This window comes from Anabrus simplex, chromosome 3, assembly GCF_040414725.1.
Source record: "Anabrus simplex isolate iqAnaSimp1 chromosome 3, ASM4041472v1, whole genome shotgun sequence".
NCBI lineage: Eukaryota > Metazoa > Arthropoda > Insecta > Orthoptera > Tettigoniidae > Anabrus > Anabrus simplex.
The window spans coordinates 278,867,524-278,879,718 of record NC_090267.1 but is presented as its reverse complement, the minus strand read 5'-3'; the positions used below and the strand labels follow the sequence as shown (position 1 = coordinate 278,879,718).

The 12,195-nt window shown below is 37.8% G+C and overlaps 1 protein-coding gene across 1 annotated transcript in view; it reads right to left on the bottom strand.

The window, feature by feature from the left end:
• The window catches only part of LOC136866254 (D-beta-hydroxybutyrate dehydrogenase, mitochondrial), a 102,956-nt gene that overhangs the window by 24,505 nt on the left and 66,256 nt on the right, over nt 1-12,195 (bottom strand). The window contains exons 2-3 of the mRNA XM_067143051.2: nt 10,534-10,617; nt 7,659-7,827 (exon numbers count right to left, since the gene is read on the bottom strand). Of these exons, the coding sequence (XP_066999152.2) occupies nt 7,659-7,827; nt 10,534-10,617 (253 nt within the window). The remainder of the gene's footprint in view (nt 1-7,658; nt 7,828-10,533; nt 10,618-12,195) is intronic.

Sequence of the window (12,195 nt, the reverse complement as noted above, 5' to 3'; positions counted from 1 at the left end):
TCCAAAATTGTAGAACATAAAAATTTTTTTTTTTGCTAGGGGCTTTACGTCGCACCGACACAGATAGGTCTTATGGCGACGATGGGATAGGAAAGGCCTAGGAGTTGGAAGGAAGCGGCCGTGGCCTTAATTAAGGTACAGCCCCAGCATTTGCCTGGTGTGAAAATGGGAAACCACGGAAAACCATTTTCAGGGCTGCCGATAGTGGGATTCGAACCTACTATCTCCCGGATGCAAGCTCACAGCCGCGCGCGAACATAAAAATTACACAAACTTTAATATGATATATCTCCTTATATAAATTATGTACAGAAAAATAGATATGTAGAGATTTTTAAAGAATTATGATCTACCTAATTACAAATTTTTAATAATATTTTAATTAAACTTCATGAACAAAATGTGAATGAAAAGTTTCAAAAAAGAATTTTAAAAATAATAATTTTGAAAAAAACTATTAATTATTGTATATGAAAGAAATGTTTGTGATATCTCTACTTTTATATAGGTGACATTTCCACAAAGTTCTGTGAAAATCGATGCATTAAGTAAAAATATCTGTTAATCTCAGGAGTGTTGCCTTAATAGGGTATGTTTTTATTCCTTGTTTAATAATCTGTTTTTACAGGTATGTTTTACTGTAATATTCATAGTTGGGTGTGTTCGACAGACTGGAAAGCTTTTAAGTTACATTTAAGTGAGTCGACACTGGAAAGTATGGCTTCCTTCTTAACAATCAATCAATCAATCAATCAATCAATCAATCAATCAATCAATCAATCAATCAATCAATCAATCAATCAATCAATCAATCAATCAATCAATCAATCAATCAATCAATCAATCAATCAATCAACAATCAATCAATCAATCAATCAATCAATCAACTGACCGACCGATTGCACTCATTTTTGCCAGTAGTCTCCCATGATCTACTCTATCAAATGCCTTAGACAGGTCAATCGTGAAACAGTCCAATTGACCTCCTGAATCCAGGATATCTTCTATATCTTACTGGAATCCTACAAGTTGGGCTTCAGTGGAATAACCTTTCCTAAACCCAAATTGCCTTCTATCAAACCAGTTATTAATTTTGCAAACATGTTGTATATAATCAGAAAGAATGCTTTCCCAAAGCTTGCATACAAGCATGCCAAACTGACTGGCCTGTAATTTTCAGCTTTATGTGTATCATCCTTTCCTTTATATACAGGGGGTACTATAGCAACTCTCCATTCATTTGGTAAAGTTCCTTCATGCAAACAATAATCAAATAAGTACTTCAGATATGGTAATATATCCCAACCCATTGTCTTTAGTATATCCCCCGAAACCTTATCAATTCCAGCTGCTTTTTGAGTTTTCAACTCTTGTATCTTACTGTAAATGTCTTTGCTGTCATAGGCAAATTTTAATACTTCTTTAGTATTAGTCACCTCCTCTATTTGGACATTATCCTTGTAACCAACAATCTTTACATACTGCTGACTGAATACTTCTGCCTTTTGAAGATCCTCGCATACACAGTCCCCTTGTTCATTAATTATTCCTGGAATGTCCTTCTTGGAACCTGTTTCTGCCTTAAAGTACCTATATATACTCTTCCATTTTTCACTAAGATTGGTATGGCCACCAACTATGCTTGCCATCATGTTATCCTTAGCTGACTTCTTTGCTAGATTCAATTTCCTAGTAAGTTCCTTCAATTTCTCCTTACTTCCACAGCCATTTCTAACTCTATTTCTTTCCAGTCTGCACCTCCTTCTTAGTCTCTTTACTTCCCCGTTATAATATAGTGGATCTTTACCATTCCTTACCACCTTTAAAGGTACAAACCTATTTTCACATTCTTCAACAATTGCTTTAAACCCATCCAAGAGTCTGTTTACATTTTTATTTACCGTTTTCCTCCGATCATAGTTACTTATTAAAAACTCCCTCATGCCTGTTTTATCAGCCATATGGTACTGCCTAACAGTCCTAATTTTAATCTCTTCCTGCCTTTCACATTTATTTTTAATTACCACAAAAACAGCTTCGTGATCACTAATACCATCTATTACGTCGGTTTCTCTATATAGCTCATCTGATTTTACCAGCACCACATCCAGAATATTCTTCCCTCTAGTTGGTTCCATCACTTTCTGAATCAGGTGCCCTTCCCATATTAACTTATTTGCCATTTGTTGTTCATGCTTCCTGTCATTTGCATTACCTTCCCAATTGACATTTGGGAAATTGAGATCACCCGCTGCAATCACGTTCCTTTCCTTATCATTTCCTACATAGCTGATTATCTTATCAAATAATTCTGAATCAGCATCTGTGCTACCCTTTCCTGGTCTGTACACTCCAAAGACATCAAGCTGTCTATTATCTTTAGAGATGAGCCTTACACCCAGAATTTCATGGTTTTCTTCCTTAACTTTTTCATAGCTTACAAATTCTTCTTTTACCAGAATGAATACTCCCCCTCCTACCATTCCTATCCTATCTGTACGATACACCCTCCAGTTCCGTGATAAAATTTCTGCATCCATTATATCATTTCTCATCCATGATTCAACTCCTATTACAAAATATCTGGTAAGTATATATCTATTAAATTACTTAATTCTATTCCTTTCTTTACAATACTTCTACAGTTGAGTACTAACAGTTTTATGTCATCCCTACTTGATTTACAGTTCCCTATTCCCTTAACACCGCTCTCTAGGCCACCCTGTTTCCCTGAATGTACCTCCCTATAACCCTTCTATACAAATTTCCTAACTTACATGTACCACTGCGGTTTAAGTGAAGGCCATCTGAGCGCAGATCCCTATCCCCTACCCACCCATTAGGATATAGAAATTTCACTCCCAGTTTCTCACATACCCACTCCATAGTCTCATTTAAATCCCCAATCCCCTTCCAGTCAGTATCCCTCCTACAGAGTATTCCACTGATAACAATCTCCACTTCCTTAAACTGCACCCGTGCTGCATTTACCAGATCCCACACATCCCCAATTATGTTGGTACTTATACCTGCTTGTCTTACGTTGTTAGTACCAATGTGAAACACTACCACCTTCTCGTTTCCCTCCTCCCTCTCTTCTACTTTCCTCAACATCTGCCTTAACCTAATTCCTGGTACCCTTGTCTCCACACACTTTCCTGACATGTCTAACGATAGAATCCCCCATGACCAGAGCCTCAACCCTACCCACCTCATTTGATCCCCTTCCCTCCTGGTCAGTCCTATCCTTCCTGACAGCTGCAGAAACTACTTCCTCCTCCCTTTTCTCCATCCAATGACCCCGTTCCACTTGTCTTTTCCTATCCACTACTCCACATTTCCCTTTCTTACCTCTTCCCTTTCTCCTACTTCCACACTTCTCGGCAACAGTTCCCTGTTCCGCATCTTCCCTCGGTTGTTCTACCTGCACTGACTCGTACCGATTTCTCACTGACACCTGTCCTGAATTTTTATCCTGAATGGAGCCCTTAGCCTGCAATCTCCTTTCCCTTAAAATATTAGACCACCTGTCTTCCACAATTCCCCCCTTTCCTTCCCATCCCTCTATTACACCTACTGTATCCTGTACATTGTTTGGAGGCCTACTTTCCTTCCTGTCCTCTGAGAGAATCCTAATTATTTCCCTCAAGCTCTCCAACTCCTCCCTCTTAATGCCTGATCACACCCACAGTTCCTACACTTGCACTGCTTAGCCATTTTTACTAAATAATGAAAAGAAAAGGAGAAATAAGATAACTTATTCTGTGCAAAATAAAAATGAAAGGAAAGAAATATTGTTTAGGTTAGTTCACAAAGATAACACGACAGTAAGTGAATTAATATAGGCTACTACTACCTACATTACTACTTAATTGTACTATTTTTTATTCCTACAATACGTTAACACAATGAAAATTGCTGTTAATTACTGGAAACAGAGAATAATACACAAGAATTGCACAATTCTTAACTGCAGGTGAGTTTAACCTAATTCCAACAACAGAATTTTAGTAAGAGAGTTACTCCAGATACCACAGAAATGGTACTATACTACACAAATATTTCACAATAATTGAATAAACGCACAACTTTCTAATAATATGCTATATTACACTACAATAATTTTAAACTGCGTTCAGACTAAGTACAGATACTACAATACACTACAATAATTTTAAACTATGTTCAGATGTATTCTAATTACAACAGGTTATTACCAAGCAAAAACAGAAAGGAAAATTAGCATTAAAGTTTGAAATTTGCAAAACTACTCAAAATTATAGAATAGGCACTCTAATTTCTAATAAGTTACTATACTACACTACAATAATGTTAAAACTACGTTCATACATATCCTAGCTTCTTACTAAGCACAGATAGAAATGAAAATTCCAATTAGACCTAAATTTAGATATTCGCAAGAACTACCGGTAGGTACTCAAAGATTACCAACAAAGTTAAACACGTATACAGATTAATATTAGTACTACTTTGTCCTACTATGCTGTAATAGAAATGAAACCTGCAATTTGCACATAAATACACACGAATATAACAGGCAAGATGCTCTCTAATATACTGTATCTACACTACAATTATTATTACAAGATATTAGAATCATTCCGTATTGACGGTTTTCACTTTACAAAGGTGAAAAATGAGAGTATCCTCCTAATTCAATACAATAAATATTCCGTCATTAGACGGAGTAAACAAATTCAAACATGTTTCGGCTTGTTTGAGCCATCTTCAGTGAAAAATAAGGGGAGATTTGAAATAATTTACATAGTATAAGTTGAAAAAATGCTAAAAAACATAATGAAGGAGCAAATGAAAAAACAAACAAAAGAGAGCCTAGATGGAAACAAAATTGGCACAAATATACAATATTTACATCAATATGCAGAGCAAAAAAACAACTCACTGCGACAAAATTCAGTGAAAAGGTGTTAATTTAAAATAATAATTGCAACTAAAAACTGTGTTAACCTAAGAAAACAAAGTCTACTTTTTGCCTGCACGTCATATCAGGCTTGGTTTCTCAAAAATGTTTGCTCCCACTCCCCTCATGACCAATTTAATGTGATGGGTTTCTAGAAGGATGATTTTCGACAGTGATTTCAACCTGTTTGTTATTGTTACTAAACAATATTTTGTAAACTATGAGGTCCACAACCTCACCAAGTGCTACTATTGTTCATTTCCGTCTGCATCATTTGTTTTTTCATTCCTTTGTTTTCTTAGGTTAACACAGTTTTTAGTTTCAATCTGGAATTTCAAACCTCCAACCATTCTATCCTCGCTCAGCGCTGCTTATAAAACATCACATAAGCAGTCCTAATGGCCTGGCCAGTGCCAAAATTAAATTAATTAATTAATTAATTAAATAACCCACAACATGAAGGCATTTGGATACATTGGCTCTGTGGATGATTTACAGGCTCAAGTGGGATTCGAACCCACCTACCAAGCGCAGCTGTATTAACAACACCACACTTAACCTATGACACCACGGCGACTGCAGCAAGTAGGTTTTCAGAAAGCCTACTAGATAGATTACTACTTCCGCTTCGCAAAAATGCACACACGTTTTCTATCAGTATGCCATCGCTTTTAGCATTCATTTCGTACCCTACTGAAAGCTCATAACTGGCATGTACTTTTTACATAACCGTATGACAGTTTGATGCATTGTGTGAATGCCTGTCACATATGGTACATGTTTTTGCAAAGGTAATGGTGCTGTGAGTGATTAAAGGTGATTGTTGCTTGGTATACAGCAAAAGTTACAAGATTGTGAGCAACTGCAACGTGACCTCAAAAATGTTGTGAGATGGACAGCAGGCAATGGTATGTTGATAAACGGGGTTAAAAGTCAGGTTGTGAGTTTCACAAATAGGAAAAGTCCTCTCAGTTTTAATTACTGCGTTGATGGGTTGAAAGTTCCTTTTGGGGATCATTGTAAGTATCTAGGTGTTAATATAAGGAAAGATCTTCATTGGGGTAATCACATAAATGGGATTGTAAATAAAGGGTACAGATCTCTGCACATGGTTATGAGGGTGTTTAGGGGTTGTAGTAAGGATGTAAAGGAGAGGGCATATAGGTCTCTGGTAAGACTCCAACTAGAGTATGGTTCCAGTGTATGGGACCCTCACCAAGATTGATTCAAGAACTGGAAAAAATCCAAAGAAAAGCAGCTCGATTTGCTCTGGGTGATTTCCGACAAAATTGTAGCGTTACAAAAATGTTGCAATGTTTGGGTTGGGAAGAATTGAGAGAAAGAAGAAGAGCTGCTCGACTAAGTGGTATGTGGAAATTCTAAGTTCCCATGGAGGGAATTAGATATTTAATCTAGTGTCAGACCTAAGACGAAATGCTGGTTAATAGAGCAAACGCCTGAAAAGCCATACATCTAATTTTTTATCTAAGTGGTATGTTCCGAGCTGGCAGCGGAGAGATGGCGTGGAATGACATTAGTAGACGAATAAGTTTGAATGGCGTTTATAAAAGTAGGAAAGATCACAGTATGAAGATAAAGTTGGAATTCAAGAGAACAAACTGGGGCAAATATTCATTTATAGGAAGGGGAGTTATGGACTGGAATAACTTACCAGGGAGATGTTCAATAAATTTCCAATTTCTTTGAAATCATTTAGGAAAAGGCTAGGAAAGCAACAGATAGGGAATCTGCCACCTGGACGACTGCCCTAAATGCAGATCAGTATTGATTGATTGATTGATTGATTGATTGATTGATTGATTGATTGATTGATTGATTGATTGATTGATTGATTGATTGATTGATAATTTATTGTATGTAGTTTTCTGATAATAACTTAGTTGTTGAGATGAAATCAATTACATTGCATGATCTTTGTCTTAAAGGATCCATGTTCATTGTAAAGGAGTTTATAATACACTCAGTGGTAAGCTGGTTGAGTGCACAATTGATCAGGCACTCTTTTCCTCTGCCTAAGGTTGTAAGATTAAATCTTAACAAAGGCAGTTGGCATTGTTGAGTAGGTCAGTGTGAGGGACCCTATCAGTAGATTTACCAAACGTTAGGGCAAATTTCCAGCAGTCTTCCATTGATTCAAACCAAATAGTAGTTCTCCTGCCACTTTTCCCACAGCCTCGTGGGGTTTTGGATGCGAACTTTGTCACACACATGGACTTGACACTGTTTGCCCATGGAATGCCCTTCTCAGTGTCACCTTATTTGGAGGAATATATGTCACTACTGTGTGTTTTGGGTGGTTGGTAACGTGGTATATTGAGCCAAGCATGAACACCCGTTCCCTAAGCAAAACTAACCAGGACACTCTGAAGTGAAAATTCAACCAATGAGCCAGATTAAAACCAGGTAGTATTCGAAGATACATTGAAGAAATACTCTATGATAAGATAAGAAATTTAAAATTGAACACTTTGAACATAAGCCACAATGCTTTTTGATTACTATATGGAAGTTTTATTTTTCTCTGAGATTCTCCCCATATTCACTCTGCTTAGACTGTACCTTATTTCAAGCTTTCAGTAATCATGTTTATGTCTATACCAACTTCTCCAGACACTAGACAAAACAGTGATGAAGATAATTATACCAGTCTGTGTTTATATTGTTCATTCAGGATAACTAGAGAAAGCACATTCACCTGTAGCACCTGGAGGTAGGTTCTGTTTCACATACTCTGCGGCAGCCTGGATCTCCTTCTCTGATGTGACATCCAGCTGCAGCAGATGCAGTCTTCCTGAAGACTCCTCTTTCAGCTTCTTGGCATCATCACTGTCTTTATTCAGGAAACCAGCATACACAGTGAAGCCCTGGAAGCAAAAGCCTAGAAAAGTTATTATGGTTTGCAAGAAATTGTTTATTCAGCACAGGCATCCACTACATTGATATTAATGACTGGACAACCCCTGAAAGGAAAAGAAACTGATCCCATATCACTCAAGAATGTTGTGAGCCTATATAAGGCCATGAACGCAGGTAGAAAATTGACATACCGCAAGAACTGAGCGAGGCTGAAAGGGGCATAATTATCAGTGCCCATCGATCCGGTCAATCCATCTGTAAGATTTCTGGCAAGTCTCAGATTCCATATTCCACTGTGAGAGATGTAGTGGTGAATTGGAAACAGCAAGGTGTTATAAAATCCTCAGCTTAACCAGGGAGACCAAAACAATCAACAGATAAGGCCATCAATACTTTCAATCAAACTGGTAAGCTTTGTTAGAAACAGTGGCCACAGACTTTCGATTGACTTTTAGAAATTGTACTAGTACTTGTACCTTTTGTCAGGAAGTGTTTGCACTTGAATTACATGGACAAGTTATAGCACATATACCAATTGAATACTTGCCACCAATTACAGAGGTGCAAAACATGTCCCCTGTGGACTCTGGAACAATGGAAGAGCAGCATGTGGAGTGATAAATCATGCTACACGTTGTGGCAGTCCAATGGACATGCAATGGACCTGGCAAATGCCAGGTGAGTGTTACTTACCAGAGTGCAGTGTTTCCACTGTTAAATTTGGTGGAAGATGCATTATGGTGTGGGCAAGTTTTTGTGGTGTTGTCATGGTCAATCATACAACAATATTGACTGAAACTATAAACATGGTCCACTGGTTTAAATTCCTTGAACCACGAATGCTGAAGCCTATTAAGCAGTATTGGACAATTCTGTGCTACCCACTTTGTGGCAACAATCTGGAACGGGACCTTTTCAACATGACTCTACACCTGTGAATGAAATTGAATGTTGGCCAAGTGTTGTAATCTAAACCCAAATAAGCATCTCTAGGATGAGTTACAATGCCGGTTGACAGCCAGACCTGACCACTCCAAAACATGTACAGAACTATTTGTCATTTATACCTGCAGATATCTACTGAAAATTAGTGGAAAGTCTACCCAGAAAAGTAGAAACTGTGCTAGCAGCAAAGGGCAGGCCTATATAATACTGATACCATAGCAGCTCCAGTTAAACTAATACCCATGGATGTCCAATCATTAATGGTAATGTGGTGTATCATGAGTTGGAACAAGATTCTGCAGTTATACAGTATGCAATTCTGCAATCCACTTTGTGATATATCCAAAACTGAGAAGTATCTGGAGTATCACAACTGCTTGGGTAAAACAGCAGTATGAATCTCTGAATAATCTTCCCAAAAGCAAAACTTTAGGTTGGATATCCAGTGGTTATGCTTATGCAAATAATATACACAATAACAACATGGCAGATGATACAAATTTTTAATCCATCTCCTGCTGTTTTAAGTACAGTACTAACTTCAAGAATGAATAAAATTATTTATACTTACAGAATGTTTTGTAACATGTGATTCGTTTCATCGTTCCACTGCAAACAACCAAGAGATTGAAGACTGCTTTGCAATTATAGAAGATACCATACCATCCCTTAAAGCTAATGGAATTATGGTCAAACTAGAAAACTTCAATGTGAAAGTCAGAACCACTGCCCTGGAAAACCACTGACTTGGTGACATGCTGAGACAACATGGCTTAGGAGTGTGTAACGAGTGAGGCAATTGATTGATATAATTTACAACCAGCAACAGACTTTCCATAATGAATACCATGTTCAGACACTACAAACATTGTATCATGGACTTCTCCAAATGGACAATGTAAGAACCAATTTGGTTATGTCCTTGCAGATAAAAGGTGGAGAACCTCCTTCCGCAATGTTAAGTCAAAAGTCATAGTTGAATGTGGATGTGATCACAGAGTACTCTGCCTCTACCTGAAAATCAAAATGAACAAACTAGTGGTCAAAATGGAGCCAGCCCCTGAGACAATTGCTTTCCAAAAAGCACTTTGTAACACTAGGCTGCTTACCTTGAAGGAAACTGTACCCTAGCTTGAAAGAGAATAAAGGAATGGATCACAGGAGGAAAGTGGTTTCCTTCTTGAAGGACTACAGCTTAATTTCCTGTTTTGTTACAAATCTGTCTTTAAGCCTGTGAATGGGTTGGATTAATTGAGAAGAGAGAGAATATCCTACTCTGCCGGGCTGAGTAGCTCAGACGGTTAAGGCGCTGGCCTTCTGGCCCCAACTTGGTAGGTTCGATCCTGGCTCAGTCCGGTGGTATTTGAAGGTGCTCAAATACGTCAGCCTCATGTCGGTAGATTTACTGGCACGTAAAAGAACTCCTGCGGGACTAAATTCCGGCACCTCGGCATCTCCAAAAACCGTAAAAGAGTAGTTAGTGGGACGTAAAACAAATAACATTATTATTATATCCTACTCTGCTATTCTAGAAGTGATAAACTGTAGGTCATGACTTTTTCCTACCATGTTCGAGCCCCATTTAAGTTACAAATAACACAAGCAAACTATCACAGAGAGAAAATATCTGAGGTGATTGTTCCTGATATACCAGGCTTCAAATATATAGCAGTGGCATAAACAATAATTAGCCTTTTTTAGAAAGAATTATTTCTACTTATTTAAGATTATAGACTGACAGTGATAACTAAAACTGTTGAGAATCTTACTTGCTCATCAAGCCTTCGTGCTGTAGTGTAGCCTATTGGTGACTCACATCCAGTGATCAAAATACCTTTTCCTGCTGCTGAAACCTGTAACAAAATATAAATTCTATTAAGTGACATAGGAATAAATATTGAACAGTAAATGAATTTCAACTACACTAATCAAAATGGAAATTGTAACACCAGAAAGGACAGAACTGTGTCATATAGATACACAATAATGGCCATTTCAGACCATTTGGATTGATTATATGGCACTCCCCATGTGATTGGTTGCAGACTAACCACCTCCATTAACCAGAACACAGTGCAAATTAGTTGTCTCCCAATCTGTGAGGTGAAATGATCCCATCAAACATGCCAATATCAGTTAATGTTGCTGTTGGGAATGGTTGGGATAATTGGACTTTTAGGGACAGGGTTATTTCTAATGACTGTAGCTGCATGTGTTCATGAACATGAATGAACAGCTACCATCAATCAATGAAGGCACACATGTTTGTAGACCTGGCACAGGACCAAACCAATGGACATCAGTGCAGGGGGATCAACACATTATTTGAATGGCCCATGGACACTTGAGCAACCATGGCAGCCCACAAAAATGTGAAAAACAATTTATAATCATGTGCATGCAGCTGGCTTATGAACCTGTATCCCTGCAGCAAGTCTTCCATTTATCTCACAACATTGACATCTAAGGCTAGCCTGGTGTTAGACAAGTGCACACTGAGAGCACAGCCTTTGGTCACAAATTACACATTTGTATTAGCTGCAGTGATCATATCAGATGTACCCAATGACATACCAGGGGGAGAGAGTCTGAGCCCAAGTTTTTATCGAGAGCTACATGTGCCCAGCAGCAGCCATTATGGTCTGGGAAGTGATTGGCTTTAATGTGATATTACAATTTGTGATTGTTAACAGCAATATGACTGCTGGACAGTATGGTGACAGGATACTCATTCCATTGGTTTTTCCCTGTAATAGTAAGCATTACAAAAGGATCTTTATGCATGACAGTCCCTGTGCTGACACTAACGCATCTCCAGGGAAGCAGACTACATTACAGCTTCCAGCTCCCTGAACCTAAGCGCTGTTGACCCTATGTGGAAATGATGATTATACAACTGAACAACTCTCCTCATCCACCCTATACTGTACAATAACTACTGTCATGGAAAAAAGTATAGACACCTGAGTTAATTCGCTAACAAAAAGAATCATAATCATTATAATCATGTGCATGCACCTGGCTTATGAGCCTGTATCCCTGTAGCAGGTCTTCTATTTAACTCACAACATTGACATCTAAGACTAGCCTGGTGTTAGAAAAGTGCACACTTAGAGCCTGCAAGCAAAAAGCAGTTTTAATTTTAGCCTGACATTATAATGAGCTTCATAGCAAGCCAAATTATTTATGGCTACGATCACCCAGTAATGAAAAAATGTTGTGTCACAAAATTTACAACAGTCTTTTTCACAAATATCAGATGAAATAAAAACTTGGTATACCAGTCAACAATAAGTTACTTTAAGACATACTGTATTAAAGTTTGGTAATGATCAGATCAGTACTTTTAAAGTTATGAATTTTCAAAGTGATCACTCCATTGGAAATGAAAAAAGTACCGGCACTTTTTTTGTTCAACCTGCGTTAAAATT